The sequence below is a fragment of the Heloderma suspectum genome, chromosome 2 (assembly GCF_057233095.1).
Source record: "Heloderma suspectum isolate Gila_16-S chromosome 2, 16-S_ref, whole genome shotgun sequence".
NCBI classification, from domain to species: domain Eukaryota; kingdom Metazoa; phylum Chordata; class Lepidosauria; order Squamata; family Helodermatidae; genus Heloderma; species Heloderma suspectum.
Genome location: NC_139459.1, coordinates 255,602,546 through 255,620,121, shown reverse-complemented (window position 1 = coordinate 255,620,121; position 17,576 = coordinate 255,602,546). Strand labels below are relative to the sequence as shown.

Below are 17,576 nucleotides of genomic sequence, written 5' to 3'. Positions count from 1 at the left end.
TCCGGCCCAGCCTATCTTAAGGAGCGCCTCCAGCAACACCAGACAGGCCGCTTAACAAGATCAGCCTCGGATGGCCTTCTCTCTGTACCATCAGCCAGGACAGCTAGACCGGTGGGGACGAGGGAGAGGGCCTTCTCTGTGGTGGCCCCCACTCTGTGAAACTCCCTCCCTAGGGAACTCCGTCATGCCCCCTCTTTAATGAGCTTCCGTCGTGCATTAAAAACGTGGTTGTTCAGGCAGGCATTTGGGGTGGGTTAGGGTATTTTTTAAAAAAAAAATTTATGGTAAAATTTTATTGTTTTAAATTGTTTATGGTGGGTTGTACATCGCCCAGAGTGGCTGGGTGACCAGTCAGATGGGCGATTAATAAATTTAATAAATAAATAAATAAATGGTAGGGGAGGATCTGGCCCATGAAAAAGGCATTGCTGAATAGTATAGCATTATACTACATTCCTGTGTGGACTTGCCATTGTCATTCCATTTCCAGCTAATTTCCAGAACTTCAATGCCTCTGCAGGGCTAAAGGGGTTGGATCCAGGATCTGCCTACTGTCAATGCAAAGATTCCACTCACAGAAAGTGCCTCCACCTGATTTGGAGGTTCCCCCCTTCTCTCCGTCACCACAGCTCACCCCATTCAGCAGGGCCCCCTGACCTTTTGTGTAGTATTTTCAGGGGGCTGCGGGGGCTGCCATGGGGAGGAGGGGGCAGGGAAGCCTGCTTCCACCAGCCCAGTTGATTGTGCCTAAATCTGCATTCAATGCTGAAGTCCCTGGTTCAAAGCTTTAGCGTAGAGGCAACCCTTGTCAAGACAATCCAGAACATTTCCGCACACCAATATAAAATAAAACAAGAAACAAAATATATAAACTCTTTTATTAAAATAACTGTAAACTTTTTATATACACAAACGTATATACAAGAAGACAACTATGTTTGCAGCCTAGTGGTTTGACGGCTTGCCAAAACCCTTTCCTTTATCTTGTAGTTCAAGAAGTATACACTTTACTATGAATTCTATAGACCCATTCAGAGAGCTTTTGCTAATGGCACAATGTAAATGAAGCATAAATTACACCATTCCACCCTGAAAGAGGGCTTAAACATATTGTCCAGCTGAAGAACGTGATATGACAATCTGAAACTAGGAGCCAACAGAATGTCCTATGAGTAAAATTCCTGAATACCTAATATACAGAATGAAGCATGTATCTGATTTTCACATTTTAATGAGCTAAACATATTTACAAAACTGGGTTCCAGATCTGAGGCTGTGATATGCCTTCATTTCTGAAGACAAGAAGGTCCCTATGGAAATATTTGGTCAAATGCAAAAAACATGCATTAATTGTCTTAAAGTTAGAAAGTGCTTTACCTGCCTTTCACAGGTATGAAGTGATGACAAGTATAAGCTATGGATGTGATTAAAATGTTTGTTAATTTGTTACAGGCGCAAGGCACCTTTTCATGTATTTTACATGCTTAAAACAGTTTGAACTCTAGTCATATTAATGTATGAACAAGTTAAGGGCGGGGGGAAAGCAGCAACAATGATTTAGGGCACAACCCTATGCAAATTTAGACAGAAAAAAGGTCCTACACGTCCCAGCATTCCTCAGTCAGCCATGCTGGCTGAGGAATGCTGGGTGTTGTCGGACTTTTTTGTGTGTCTAAACATGCATAGGATTGCACCTTTAATTGGCTCATGATGTAGACAAGCAACTGAAGTGCACACAGTTTTACCACAAAGATATTTTTCACTCCACTCAGATGATATTCTCTCAGCTTTGACTTTTCAGTGCTACGTACTGAGAAGAGTACAACAACTTGCAGATGTGCCAGTTTCACAAAGGACATCAGAAATAACACAGTGAAGACCTACTGCTAAAAAAGGAGTTTACATGCCACAAGATATAGGGGTCAAACTAGTCATTCGTAGCGTCTCCAACAAAGTGAAATCCAGGCCGGCTTTTGAGTCGATTTGAATTATTTCTGCAGAAACAAGAAAACATTATACACATTTTAATTGATAAGGTGGTTACCATGGGACACCCACATTTGAGGGGAGGGTGTTTCATCACGAGAACAATAAAACTCCCATAAACCTAACCAAGCGTACATGTTTAAGATGAACCACTGGCACTAATAAAACCATGATTATGAATATGGGGGTTAGAGGTGCATAGCTAAGTATCTGAGGCATGATTTTAGGCAAAGGTATCATTAAAGTCAGTCAACACACAGCTCCATTAAATGCACATGTACATCTTAGGCACAATGTGCCATATGAGATATGATAATTGTCAAGGGCTCCTTGGCAGCCTCTTTCAGTCTAATCCAGTAGCCAAGTCCAGACACAGGCAAAGGGATTCTTTTCAAAGCTTTATTCATCTTTTACAACTTAACGACTCTACTGTTAGCAACTAGCTATGAGCAGCAGAGTACCTATGCCCTAAGTGGGAACTGTTGGTCCCCGTTTGAAGGAGAATCACTGGCAGACCCTGAACTTATGGGCTAGGGAGAGTCCCTCCCCTTTTCCCTTGGATCCTCTGGGCACAACCGTTGTTTGCGCGCCAACCGGGCACTACGCCTCCTTTCCGCGCCCTCCATTTGGCGCTGCTCCCTGCGTCGGCGTTGTGCATCCAGCAAGTCTTCTTCCCGCGCTCTCTCACTCCCAGGACTGCTATCTATGCCAGGAATGCCGGTGGGAGGAATCTTTGCCAGCTGTGGGCCCTGGGAAAGAGGAGCGCGCTCCTCTCCCAGGAGCGGCTGCTCTTCCTCAGAATCACAACTACTCTGGGATTCTATGGGCTCAGTGTCCACCCTGACAATAATGTAGGCAATTTATGGCCCATATGCTGCATCTGTTCCCTGCCAAAACTGGTTTTGTGTAGAAGGAGTGGTTTAAAAAATAAATTGAAGACATTCTTCATGTAAGGAACCTCTAGTGGGTTGCGCCCATTTTCTTTTACTGCCCAAAACCTCACCTGAGCGCACCAAGACACCATCTCTTTGTGTGCAAAGGCTGCCCCAGCTAGCCCTGACCTTCCAAACAAGCGGAAGCCTGTTCCGAGGCTTGGAAGGGAGAGCATGTGCTTGGCATGCAAAAGGTCCCAGGTTCAACCCCTGACATCTCCAGCTAAGAAGGGCTGGAAAAGAAACCCTGGACCTCCCGCCCATGTTCCCCAGCAACTGGTGTACATAGGCTCACTGCCTCTGATACTGGAGGTAACATAGAGCCATCAAGACTAGTAGTCACTGACAGACTTCTCCTCCAGGAATTTGTCTAACTCCCTTTTAAAGCCATCCAAACTGGTGGCCATCACTACATCTTGTAGACTCAATATGCGGAGACCCCAGTATAAGGCAGTTTCCTATGTTCCCATGTTGGTGGGGCACTGTATAGAATGCTGGCTATGAATATGAGTAGCTGGTTCACACATGCATATCCATCACTTGATGACTTCAGTATCAACTGGATGACCTGCATGCATGAATGAGCCATCACAGATCAAACATAGATAGAACTTCCTTATCACCCAACTTGGAATGTAATGGAGCCAATCAGTGTTTAGCCTCAAAATCTGGCCCAACTGCTGTCTTTCATTAAGGTAGTTTGGAAGATAAAATATCGCTATAATGCAACCTGTCATCCTAGGATGGGAAAGAAATGTGAATGAATAAATCCACACTGCTGATGCAAACTCCGTGAGTTCCAGAAGGACATGCACGGGATGAGAGGCAGGGGGCATTTTGTTTGTAGGATGGGTTGCTAATCCTGGCTATATATTTTTCTGTCTTTGGCGGTATTCTAAATGTAAAACTGAAGGTGTTTATTATACCTGAGTTCGTTGTACCTATGGCCGCATCCTGGTCTTGAAAGGCAAGGTCAAAGCAGAGACTTTGGACGCCAGGTTCATTGATTAGGAATCCTTTCCCGCCAACACTGGTTTGGTGCCAATCAGAGCTGTTAAGTAGCTGCTAGAAGACAAATACAGAAAAGATGTTAAATCAGCTCTCTGGATCCTCTCAGGACTTCTGTGGCAAGGGGTACTGACAGGGAAACATCTTACTCCAGTGTGCTGTTTGTATAGACATCATTTTAGATCAGGAATAAGCAATTTCCTTGGGTTCATGGCTATATCTGGCAATTTAAGAAACTCTCCTGGGCACCACCACAAAATGGGCATGCTGCAGATGAAAACATCAGCCTGCAGCCCCCTGCCATCTTCATTTCCCAAGAATGGCTCTGAGTCCCACGTGCAGCATTCATGGGGAAGAAGATGGGAGCAGCTAGAGGCTCTCAATTTGCTCTGAAGTAGGGATGGCATGGGTGCCCAATTCAGTCTGGGAATCCAGTGGACCCACTCCTGCCCGCACCCCGAGCCCTGCTCATTGAGCCCCTGCCCCTGCTCACCCCTCAGCGAATGGCCTGTCCTCACCCTAGTGGCCTCGTCGAGCTTCGCAGTTGCCATTTTTTGAGAAATAAAATGGCGATCGCAAAAATGTGCATATTTGTGCACACACAAAAATGCGCATTTTTGCGAATGCATATATTCACGTATGCAAAAATGTGCATTTTTGCATATGTTCAAAAATGCACATTTCCCCCCCAAAAAATGCACTTTCACACACACCCTAATGCATGCCTTCGCAAATATGTGCATTTCACACACAAGAATATGAGCATTTATAAAAATTCACATTTCGTGCATACAAGAACATGCACATTTTTGCAATCATCATTTTTATTTTTATTTTAAATGATGACTGCAGAGCTTGACAAGGCCACTTGGGTGAGTGCAGGCTGCTCGCCGAGCGTGGGAGGGGCTGGAGTGCGGTCGGGGGCCGGCAAGCAGGGCAGGGGCTGGGTGGTTGTCCAGAGAACCCGGACAGGGGTGAATTCACACATCCCTACTCGGAAGTGATCCCAACTGCCAGTAGGAAAAGTTGTTAGTAAAACCCCCACAAAAATAAAAAGTAGGATGGTTAGGTCCCAGAAAGATATTTGTGGGTGGATTGGTCCCCCACTGGTGCCAAGTTGACTACCCGTGTTCGAGATCATGCCCAAAATTATCCTGAAAAAAAGAGGAAGTCTTACCTGGTAAAGGTGTTGGCTAAAGTTATCGTCATCTTCTGTGATGTTAGATGTAGTCATTGGAGGGAGGAAAAGAGGGAAAAAGCACACAATGCAGCTCAGAAGTTTTGTTGACTTAATGCTTTTTATATTTCCCAATTTCCCACTACCAACAGTAACCATTACAACTTCTAGTCATGAAACAATACCAAACTGGAGAATGGATTGACCATATTTACACAAGTAATTTTATTGACATCTGTATGATTTACACCAGTGTAACAGGTGTATGAATACTTGTCAGCAAAGGCCACAATCCAGCCAGAGTTTACTACTTATTAGTCCTGTTTATTCCACTGGGTAAGATTTAGGCTTGTCCTTAATTTTCCCACTGACATCAATGAGATTTAGGCTGCAATCCTATGCATGCGTATCTGAGAGTTCACCCCATTGAACTCAATGGGACTTACTTCCAAGTAGACATGCATAGGATAAAAAAGCGCTTAACCTTCAGCTGGTTCAGGCTTGAAATGATTTGGAATCCCACCCCACCATCTACTATTGTGGTGGTATTTTTATTAATGATAAATAACAACAACAAACAACAACTTGGGAATGCAAGAGTCATTCACCTATAGGTTGCAGCCTTATGCACAGTTACTAAGAAAGTCCCATTAAACAAATAAAAACTTACTTCTGAGTAAACATGAATATGAGGAGGACTTTTAGGGCTCAATCCTATTGTGTTGATCACAAGCACCCGAACTCGGAGGCTTACAGTCATCCTATGCAGGCAGGAGGCAATCTTTGCCTCCCTGTCCTCTCGCCCTCCTTCTTCACTGGACGGGCTTTTATGCCCATCTAGTGAAAGCGTCTTGGAGGGGGAGGGAAGGAGGCTGGAGAGGCCTCAGGATCGCTCATATCGTGGCCTCTCCAGCCTCCTCCCCTCCATGCACCATGAAATGCCCCCTTTTCCCCCTCTCTGAGGTCATGTTCCCAACCTGGTTCATTCTGTGCCAGCTGGGGGGCGGGGAAGAGCTTCACTTCCCTCCTCCGAGGTTGGAATACTGTTCCTGACCTCGGTGTGCTGTCCCCAACCTCAGAGCTGGGAATCCAAAGTATATTATGGCCCTTCAGACACTGACTAGAGGCCAAAGGATTGCTCTCTCCAATAGGTAAGCAAACACCTATGTTACACACTCAATCTAAACTCTACCATCCTATATTCTTGGTTCTTTATTTACTACATTTCTATACTGTCCAATAGCCAAAGCTTCCTCTCAACCTAGTTATAATCAATCAGCTACCCAACGGTTATAACAATTAAATACCAACCATCAGAAGACGACGTGATGGGCGACACTTGGAAATGGTACATGTCGTTTGTGCTGTCAGGCAACTGGATATCCCTCCAGTCAGGATTGTTTAAGTCACATGTGGAGAGTCCTGCAAAAACCACAGAAAATATATCAGGATTATAATGAGATAGCTTGTTTTCTAGGATTGCTCCTAATAGCTTTTAATCATTCCAAGGAAACAGTCGATTTAAGTTTTCTTCTGGTTTTCAGTGGTTCTCTGACAGTTTATCAGGACTTTCACAATAAGAGGATTAAGAGCGTAACCCTATGCATGTTTAGACAGAGAAAAAGTCCTACAACTCCCAGCATCCCCCAGCCAGCATGGCTAGCTGGGGGATGCTGGGAGTTGTAGGACTTTTTTTCTGTCTTAACATGCATAGGATTGAATTCTAAGAATAAGCAGACAACTCCCCTGAAAGACTGCTTGCCAACCCACTACCAATCTTCCCTTGCAATATACAACCACAGGGGAGACTTGAGAATCTACAGCTTCCTTTCTGCTTATGCAGGGTGAAAGGAAGGCACAGTTGGCCTGGCCTGCACCATGTGAACAAAGTGTTCTGAAAACTACTGAGACGACTAAAACTGTCTCTCACCTAAAGTGCTCCCCACCTCCATTTCCTCTGGTGGGTAGCTAGGAAGCACATAACCACTGTGGTCATCTGGCAACTGAATGCTGTTTGTAGCTTCAGCAGTCTCTTCTGTCTTGATATCTTCCAGCGACTGCAAAAAAAAAAAAAAAGGACCACTTTTATTGCAAAATGTCTAACTATGTATTGTATATAGAAATGTTACCACTGAAAGCATCGCTCAAATCAACCCAACTTTCCAGTCCCTTAACCACAGGTAATCCTTGTGCATTTTTAAATTGAATTTTAACTGGAGTCATTCCTTAAGAATGATGGTTCTATGCAGAAAGTTTTGTCATAGGCACTCTGTCAATGCTGCACTTTCATTGTTTGAGATTACTTTCAGTTTAGCTGGGGAATGCTGGGAGTTGTAGGGCAGTTTTCTGTCTAAACATGCAGAGGATTGCACCCTGAGTGTATTAAATCGCTTCTCTGTTTACTTAAGGGAGGGATGATTTCTGCCACCTCCCCCCTCCAACTGCAGTCCCCCACACCATCCCCAAAGGTCCCCCCAACTTCGAGAAGTGGATTTCAAGCAGTTCGGGGGGAGGGGTTGCAGAGGGAACGGGAGGTGGCAAAACCCCTGTTCCATGAGCGGGGACTCTGTTCCATTCACGGAAGGTAAATGAGGATCCAAGCCTCCACCTCTTGTGCTGACTGTTTAAAGTTCCATGTGAATGGTTCACTTTCTGTCAGGGTGAATACATACCTTTCTTGCACTCTTGAGTTTTAGGGACTTTGATTTCTTTTCTGTTCAAGAAAAACAAAAGCACAGTTTTAGTACAAACAAATACATTTGTGAAAAGAAAAGAGGGATTACAGATAGTTCAGACAGTACTGAACAATTCAGACATCATCAGTCTCACGCTGGCACAATTCTCCTCTTATGACTTACAATCCTGAGGAAATCGTACAATACCGATGGCACCCTTATGCCCTACAAGGCTATACCCCTTCTTTGAAACTTCCCTACTGATTTCTGTAGAAACTCACAGGCTATAAGGGCAATCATGGTCCTCAGGGAGGCCACCATCGTTCATCTGCCAGGCTTCCTTTTGCCAAGAGTGAGCTCCTAGTGGCAGGCATATTGAAAGCCAGCCTTAAGAACCTAAGAAGAGCACTGCTGGACCAGACCAAAGGCCTGCCTAGTCCGGCATTCCACAGTGGCCAACCAGATGCCTATGGGAAGATCACAGGCAGGTCACAAGCACAGTAGCCATTTTCCTGCTGTTGTTCCCCAGCAACTGGCATTCAAAGCCCCTGATCTAGGAGGAAGTAGTCACTGGTAGCCTTATCTTCCACAAGTTTGTCTAAAGCTGTTGATGGTGGTAGCCATCATCACATTTGCCTCAAAGGCTTATCCAGACAAATAGCTCACAACAGTCACTTCTGTGGGGAGCTATTTTCAAATGACCACCACGTGGCAGTTTGTGTGTGTGTTTCTTTGCATGTGGGGCCTTGCCCCAGCCATCTGAACCATAAAATGCCAGAGATGGCTGCCCTTCAAGTAACACTGGGCCAAAATATCAAAATCCAGTTTTGAAAAAAGTCCACATCAATGACAGGGTGTGCACACTTCACATCTTTAGAGCAATACCTTTTTTCTGTGACTTTGCTGAGGGTTCCAGCATCCTGTAGACCCGGACGGCACTGGAGCCTTTGCTAATGCTTCTGTCCTTCACCTCTTCGATATCAGGCAATGAATTCATGGCACAGCGGAAATTTGCCTTCCAGGTTTTAGGATCAGGCTGTATGTCACCTTCTTTGTATCTCCCTGTAAAATTACAAGACAGTGTAAATCTGGGTTGAGCAGGAAGTAACCCAAGGGCAGGATATAACCACCAATGTTCAAAATCCAGTCATGGCATGTTCCACTAATGGTATGAGAAGAGCTTAACTAGCATAATGTGGTGTCCTTTCAGCCTGGGTGGCCCAAAGTAAGCTACCCATACATGGCATTGGATCCATAGTTAGTCATACTTCAGCGTAGCGTCTAAGTCTGAACCGAACCCACAATATTGTATGTGCTCCCAATTATTTGCAGCCAGTTGGAGATTCTCCCCATATGTTTCAATGACTCTACTCTGGATCAGCACAGGAAGGCGGACACCTTTCACTACACAGGTGCAATTCTTTAGGGCCAAAATACAGGAAGACATAAATGGTGCATACTAGACAAGGGCTTAGGAAGGCAGTCACAACCCCATGGCTGGCATAATAGTAGAAGTACTAATAGTAGTAACAACAATTATTATTGTAATAATAATGATATTAAATTCAGAGTAAAATCTAGAATGCCCACCAAAGCCCAGCCACTTCATATACACCTTTTTTTTAAAAAAAAGTACTGTATGACTGAGAAAAAAAACCTGGTTTAGAAACATGAGCGTCACATGGAGACAGAGAGCCAGGGTTGGTTGCAGCACAACCTCCAGATGTGTTGAACCAGTCACCCCTTTTGCTAATGTAAGCATGTCGATGCCTATTGGCCTCATTTGTGGCTATATGGAAGGAGACTCTAGAAACATTTTGCCCTGAGCACTGAAACCAGCACGTACCAGTATGAATAGCCCAGTTTTTGAAAAGGCAGGCATCTTTTTCAAGCTCCCAGCCATGTTTAGCGGCATGTTTCCATGGAATCTGGAACAACTTTTCTTCCTGCAGTGCAACAATACAGTTCTGAATAGGCATCATTGAGTGATATATGAGAAACAAAGCCAAGAACAACCCAAGAAGCCATTTTTCTAGTAGAGGATCAATGTAATGGAATGTAATAGCAAAATGAGCAAGAAATTCAGCATCAGCCCTTCTTGATTTGGTTGCAAAGAATTCATTATAACACACAGTAGTATTTTGGAGGGGGGAGGGGTAGTATTTGGGGGATGGTGTTAACCGAGGGAGACACTGTCTGTTAGTTCAGTCTGAGGATCTTACACGTATTAACAATTTTAGCATTAAAAACATCCCAAAAGCAAAAAATCAGTAAGAAAATAAGAATCAGTAAGTTAAATGTCAGCTATGTTAAAGCATATACTAGAGTATGGGGTGAATAATACATATCAAGTACAGTATCAAGATTAATTAAGATTTGCATGCTCACTTCCTCTCAGCATTTTAGCCTTGATCCCATTGAATAGTTAGGGCAGTAATTTGCGTCACTGGAATCGTTGACAATTTTACTTTTCCAGCTATGGAATTCTCAGCAAAACTTGTCTATCCAGCACAGTGTCGAAGTTGCACTGTTTTTCTGACCACAATTTGATGTTTTCCCTTAACACAGCTAATCTCTTTGCTATCTTTTCATAGTGGACTTGATCTGCGTTTTGAACTTTAGAAAGATTTAAAAGGTTAGCCTTTTAAAGATAGAGGAGCAATGGGGAAAAAATCCCATACCTTATTGATCCAGGAAAGTCCAGGAATTTTATTGGAATTAATCTGCATCTCCAGCCAAGGCCTCATGCGCATTCTTGTTTGTGGCATTTTGGCTCTGAAAAGAGAATTGGAACTTATAAGCAATACTGCCATGTGAAGGACAACAGAGCTTTCCCTTTAAGTTTTGACTTTTCCAAAATTCTACTGGTAAATGCTTGGAACCCACCGTTGGCTGCCTATTTCAAATGAAGGTAGAATTAGAAAGTGTGGTATATCTGGTGGTGTTTGGTGACTCTAATGCTGCTACCCTATACCCCAGCAGTGGGGAACCTGTGGCCCTCCAGATGTTGTTGGACTACAATCCCATAATCCCCAACCACTGGTCATGCTGGCTTGGGTTGATGGCAATTGCAGTCCAACAACATCTGGAGGGCCACAGGTCCCACACTTACCAAGGAGTAACTCCCTTTAAGCACACTCCGGGAGAGAGCGGAGGACAGGAAGGCCTGGTGTGCCATGGTCCATGGGGTCACGAAGAGTCGGACACAACTGAACGACTGAACAACAACAACAAGTCCTTTGAACTCAGTGGGACTTACTTCTGAGTAGATATGTGTAAGATTGTACTATAAACCAGTGGGTTTCAATGGCTTTCAGATTTGTCTGTCACATCAACTTGTCTACCATAGAAACCCTGACTGTCTGCCACAGAACCACAGTGGACTGCAGATAATGCTAGGACATGTTCTAGGCTCCACACTCTGTTCATGCTTGAACATTGGCCATGCATACTGGGCTCAGTGTTGCCCTGCTTGAACAGAGAGTGTGAGCTCAGTCTCCTGATGTGGCACGCCACATGGGAAGACTGATAGGGGCGGGCAAACTGTCTTTCAGGGATGTTTGTCTGCTATTACTGATCTTCTCACAGAACCCTTGATAAGCTTCTGAGGAACCCCAGGGTTCCCTGGATCACAGTCTGAAAACAACTGCTCTAAATAAAATAATTTTCTTTTTTCAACACTGCATCTTAAGATAACACATGCCTGATATCCTGAGGTCACATGCCATTAAAACGCTAATTCCAGAGTGGTAGCCATGTCAATCCATTGTAGCAAAAACAACAAAGTTAGTCTTCCAAGAATTGTGTACCTGTTTAATTGGGCTAGCAAACAGATCAAGTGCACCCAATGCACCAGGCAAATTTAGCAAAATATGTTATTTTCCCTGTGAACTTGTTTTAGTTATTTTTATTATTGTTTTTGGTAAACAAGCATAAGGACTATGTTCACATGATGACTACGCAGGCACAGCACCTGTACATGCAGGCATTCCTGTAGAGCTCAACAGATCTTTGTTTCTCCCCTACCCATGCTCAGTGTGCATTCCAAGAGGGCCATCGATCCGGGAATGGGAGTTCTACAAGTTCCCCACACAACCCTTCCCCTCTGCTCCGAAATTCACATCACTTGACTGAGTGGAGGGAAAGGGCTGGGCAGGTTATCAGGCATGTACAGACTTCCCTTTCCACAAACTGCCCTTGGGTGCTACCCCTGCACATACACCAAATGGTGTTGGGAGGGAGGGAAAATCAGGTATCTGTTGAGCACCACACTAATGTCTCCACACACTGGATTGTGTCCTATGTGTTTTCAAAGGGCATGCATTGGTCTTTAAATTCTTCACAATGACACATGTTTAATAAGAACTCCACAGGTATACTTCCTGTCCTGTTTTCTCACCTCAAACAAATATATCGGTATTGGCCAAACATTTGAATCCAGAGATTTGAAAACACATTTTCTTGAATAACCCCATCAAAGCAGCAGCATGGTTAGAATGACTCTTTTCTAAGGGGAAAGACATTTGATCAAACATTTCCCCCGAAGTCCCCATGGAATGTTTACATGCAACATTTCATTTGCGAAGCTGTCTTGTTTCCTAGGAACATTGGCCGCTTTAGCCTGCAGCCATGGAGTTTAACATGTAATGAGATGTTTGCAACTTAAAACAACGATATTGGTCATATCTTCCTGAACCTTTAAAGTAACATAATATTAGTTTAAACATAATATAACGGAAGGGTAGTAAAGGCAACTTTACTACCCTTACATTATATTAATATCTTACTATCCTACTGCAATCTTACCATTATTGTACTGTCTGCTAAAACCATCAATAACATTTTGTTATTGTGATTGTTATGTTAGATTCTAAAAGTTAGAGAATGCTGGTTTGTGGAAAGTATTGCTCATTTCAAGGACTAGATACGCTCACTGCTAGCAGTGTCTCTGGTCCCCACATTGCACATGCATGGGGAAAAGAAGAAGAACTTGTAGTTTAGAAAAAGAGGGCTAAAAGGGACATGGTGGAAAGCTATTCCATTGTGAACCATGTGGGCAAAGATTAATTATTCTCTCATTCTTTCTCATAACACTAGAACCTGGGGATCTTCCAATGAAACTTGCTGGAAGTAGCTTCAAACCAAACAAAAGGAAGTACTTCTTCACATAATCAATTTCCAGATGTCATTGCCACAGAAAGTAGTGATGGTCACTGCCATAAATGTCTTTTGAAAAAGCCATCAGAGCTAAGAAAGGAACCTCCATATTCAGAGGCAATATACTGAATAAAATAAAATATGGCTCCGGTTACAAGATGCCACAAACAACAGAGGACAGCTTTCATTACCACACCCTTCCTTCTGTGTTTTTTTCCCCTACAGCAGCAGTTTTCAGATCTCCTAACTTCAGGGAATACTTTTCACATCATGTTTCTGCTTGTGCAAAGCAAGGCATTCTGGAGCATGTTCTAGTGCACATACGCAGTTCGTGAAAGACACGGCCAGGCCTCGTGGGTCTCATCCTTACCCTGCATGAATGCAGCCTAGACAGAGCACACCCAGCTCAGCTCAGCAACTGCATATTGCAGGGCAAGATTGTTGGTGGTGGTGGGCAAGCCATCTCATACGGAAGCTTATCCATCATCACTTGTCTTTTCATTAAAGAGCCCCTGGGAGATTTGCAAGGAACCCTAATATTCCCTGGAATATTCTCTAACGTCACTCCCCACTCCCACTGGTACAATCAGCACATCTTGTGCTGTAATTAGTTTGTGATGTGCACTATCCATTACACACGTGTCTACATTTGTAGAATGCATTAGAGCAGCCTTCTCCAACATAGTGCTCTCCAGATGTTTTGGACTTCAACTCCCATCAGTCCCAGCCAGTATGGCCAATGGTCAGGAATGCCAGGAGATGTAGTCCGAAACATCTGGAGGGGACCAGGTTGGGAGAAGGCAATCAACCTTGTATCCATATTATGCAGGATGCATAATCGCATGTTTCAGTGTGGTCTTTTGATTAAAGGCCCCTTCTGAAAGGTAGTGTAAACAATCCCCTGCGACAACCCAGTGATGTCAGCATAACCCCAACAGTGCTGGAAAAGAAAAGGCAGGATGCATTTGGGAACAGGGGAAGAATGCCTAGCCAAAGGTGAATGCACTATAAATAATGAGGTAAAATAATGTGGAGCAACCTGCCCCATAAGAGTTGGTGAGAGTGTGTGTGTGTGTGTGTGTGAGAGAGAGAGAGAGAGAGGGATATAGAACTGTAAAGCTCTCTGCATACTAACAACCTAACCCTAAACACATTTGGAAGCAAATCCCATTCTGGTCAATCCCATTCTAACATCATTTTCACATTAGAAAATTAGGATTGGACTGAAACAATTCACTGCTTCAGTCCCACTGGTTTCAATGGCTCTTCAGTGTACTGAAGTTCACTGGATTTGTGGGTATTAGGGAGAAGGAAAGGCTGCTTTACAAGTGTAGGAAAAGACATATACACCTGAATGTCTGGAGTGCAGCATAATTATATTGGTTCAGCAGAAAACATACAACTGTGTTATTATAGTATGTACATGCTTAGGAATATAGGAAGCTGCCTTATACTGAGTCAGACCATGGGTCCATCTAGCCAGTGTTGTTGGCATTGACTGCAAGCTCTCCAGGGTTTCAGGCAGGAGTTTTTCCAGTCCTACCAGGTGATGCAGAGCACTGAGCCCCAAACCTTCTGCATGCAAAGCACGCATTCCACTACTGAGCTACGGTATCCCGTGGATACTGCTTCCCTACACAGAAATTATTGTTGTATGGAAAACATAATATGCAAAATGGATCTTCCTTCCCTGTAACCACTGCAATCAAGGTAGTTATGCATGCTTAAATGTCAATGAAGTTAATACGGTGCAAGCAGCTAACTGTGCACATGGCACCCTGACCCTAGGCCTCTTGCATGAAAGTCAGTTGGAAATTATGTCCAAGATGAGTAATTAGGCTAGAGCTTTAAGTCCCCTTGGGTTTAATGGGGACTGTACTTAGCGAGCTTTCTCTGGAATGCCCCCAATAGATCCAGGGAGCACTTCCTTGCACGTGCAAAGGATCGCAGGTATGCAGTAGGATACAGCAGTGCAAAGTTCTCCTTAAACTCAGGGATATGTTTATAAAGCACCATGAGATGCAGTGGTGAATGTTTGGCACAAGTAGACACAACGCCTGCCAGTTTCCTCTTTGCACTTCTCTGGATTGGGGCCAGATGGTATTGGATTGCCTGCCAGGCTAAGGGAAAAACAGAGCCCATAATAATGCAGTTAAAAATAAGGGCCCAGGCTGTACTGTTCTAATCCTTAAAAAAAAATATATATCGAAAAATGGTCCAAGAGTGTTTGCTGCTGCTTAAAGACTTTCTACTGATCCAGGAGATGGTAACAGGAAGAAGTTTCTGCAGTAAATTTAGCAGTGAGGATAGCAGCTTGGACTCACACATGCCTTGCGCCCCCCCGCCCCCCATCAAAGTTAAGACAAATGGCCCCCAAACTGCCTTCTGGTCCATCGAACTAAGTGCCAGTTCAGTGTGTCCTACATACGCACATTGTTCTTCCGTGGAATTTTGCTTTGGTTGGTGTCCTGACTGCTCACTGCCAAGCATAATATATGCATTACACTAATCACCGTGGCTCCTGTGCAAAGCATATTCCACAAGATGAGGTAAAGGCATTGCTGCATTTTCTTGCACTTGTGAATGAGGCAAAAATATGGGCTCATCTCATTGGTTCCATTTGCCATTCATTGACTTATGAGATTTAAAGGAACGGCTAAAAAGTTTATCCAGTATAAACTTACTGGGATGGAAATAACTCACTACTGAACTCAGTGGGGCTTACTGGTAAAACACATTTTTACCAGACTGGCACATTTCCCTTTTTAAATTCTGAAATATGATTTTGCCTCTCCCTCATCCCAAACCAGGTGACTAAACAATTATTTAGAGGACAGGTTCAAACACTGAGAAAGAGAGAGATTCATATCCAGTTCCTTCAACCAAGTTTCCAAAGATATCAGTTCACAAGCGTGCATACAGACACACACACGAACTACAAGACAGTGATACAAGTTGGTTCTCTACCTGTTGCTGTCTCAGTAGTTTCAAAGATTTGCAGCCTTTCCCAACATTCCTTGCAAGTCTCAGATGCTTTTTTTTCTGCTGATCTTCTTGACACCGATCAAGGGTGCCAAGCTAAAGACGGGTTGTCTCTCCCACTCCCTCCCTTCTTTTTACAAGCGTTACTTCCTGGTCCAACAACAAAATAAGCAATAGCACCCATTATTGCCAGTCATGTTAACAAATTTCCCTTTGGCAACGCTCTAAAAAAACAACACGAATAAGCAGAGCTATTAACTTTTTGCACTCTAGCTAATTAAGTAATTATTGATGCCGTTAAAAGCCCCTTTCTTCTATAGCAAGAATCATTCCAGTCAAGAAAGAGACACACCCACGCTGCTTGCATCTCGGATGCATTGGATCGGACTGGCCTGCGGGCGCCTCCGCGCTCTGCAACGTACTCTTTATCGTCTGTTATCGCTTGCATTGCTTGACCTTTCGGCCTCACTTAGTCTACACTTCTTCTTCTTCTGTACACACGCCGAGCCACTTAGGTGGCCGCTTCGTGCATTTTACGAAGTGGGCTTTGGATCAGGGCATTTGATGTCCCACCCAATCTAGTAGACTTTAAGGTGCCGCAGGACGCTTCGTTGTTTTTGCTGCGACAGGCTACACACGGCTAACCCCCTCTGGCACACGTCTCGTTTCTCTCTCGACAGCCGGCACACAAGGCTATCACGCCCTCTCCCGGGCTAATCAGCTCTGAATGAAAGAAACTTGACTTTTGCAGGACCGCACGTAATTCTTTTTAAAAGTTACTTATTAAACTTCCCGCTTGCTTGGCTAAATTTAGCGCGATCGCCAGGCTGCTGCCCGTCGCCTTTGATCTCCAGGAAACAGAATAGGGCAGGCTGTGGGGGGGGGGGGGAGGCTTGCAGCGATCTCAAAAAGTCAGCAGAGGCAGTGAACTCGCTGGCTTCGCCGAACCCTGCACCAGATGCGCCCCAAGGCCCGTTGCTACGAGCTTAAAGCCCACCCACCCGCTGCCCTGCTTGACCCGGGCAGTGCAATCCTACGCGCAGATCCTCCGAAGTAATTCCTCTCAATGGGACTTCAACGGGAGTTCAACGGGACTCGTATCTAGGTGACAGGGAACCGTGCGTAGGATTGCGCTGTTCATCTCTTGCTTTAAGCGAGACGGCGCAAGGAGCAGAGCGCTGACCCGACCCACCTTTCCCGCTCTTGTCCCACGATCACGCGCGTCGCTCTGGGAGGCGATACGTCTCTCGCAGAAACGAGCTCCTTCCCGCGCCAGAGAATCGCCGCTTCTGCGAGCTCTGGACCAGGCGCGGGCTGTATATTCCACAGGTCACCGGGAATCCCCGACCGAAGAAGACAAGCGCCGCCGCTGCGTCCAATCAGAGCTCCGAAGGGAGACCGCGCCGCGTCCAATCAGCAAGCTGGAAGGAGCCCGCTGCCGGCGGAGCATCATTTCGGGGAAATCAGACGGTTGTAGCACCAGCGGCTGAAGGGGAAGTCCGGCTTCCCTTCTCCCGCCCCGTCTCTCGGGCTCCGACAGGCTATTTGTTATGCTGCGCTGGTGAGAGCCATGCAGTCTGCAAGCAGGGACTAATGGCCGGCAAAAAAAGAGAGAGAAGAGTCAATGTGGCTAGGAGCACGTTGACAATCCTTGGGAGT

At 44.8% G+C, this 17,576-nt stretch overlaps 1 protein-coding gene across 6 annotated transcripts; it reads right to left on the bottom strand.

The window, feature by feature from the left end:
- Positions 1-861: 861 nt before the first annotated feature.
- IRF1 (interferon regulatory factor 1) lies at positions 862-17,210 on the bottom strand. 6 transcript variants are annotated; one of them, XM_084838837.1, is made up of 12 exons: positions 17,110-17,210; positions 15,903-16,067; positions 12,178-12,285; positions 10,460-10,553; positions 9,625-9,724; positions 8,664-8,840; positions 7,776-7,816; positions 7,034-7,160; positions 6,415-6,525; positions 5,104-5,138; positions 3,845-3,983; positions 862-1,994 (listed from the first exon to the last, which is right to left on the bottom strand). In XM_084838837.1, the coding sequence occupies exons 3-12, from the start codon at positions 12,207-12,209 to the stop codon at positions 1,900-1,902; spliced, it is 951 nt and encodes a 316-aa protein (XP_084694963.1). In that variant the 5' UTR covers positions 12,210-12,285; positions 15,903-16,067; positions 17,110-17,210; the 3' UTR covers positions 862-1,899. The 6 variants fall into 6 exon arrangements, with proteins under 6 accessions (XP_084694963.1, XP_084694964.1, XP_084694967.1 ...); XM_084838838.1 differs by having other exon boundaries at positions 3,845-3,980; XM_084838841.1 differs by lacking the exon at positions 12,178-12,285.
- Positions 17,211-17,576: the final 366 nt, after the last annotated feature.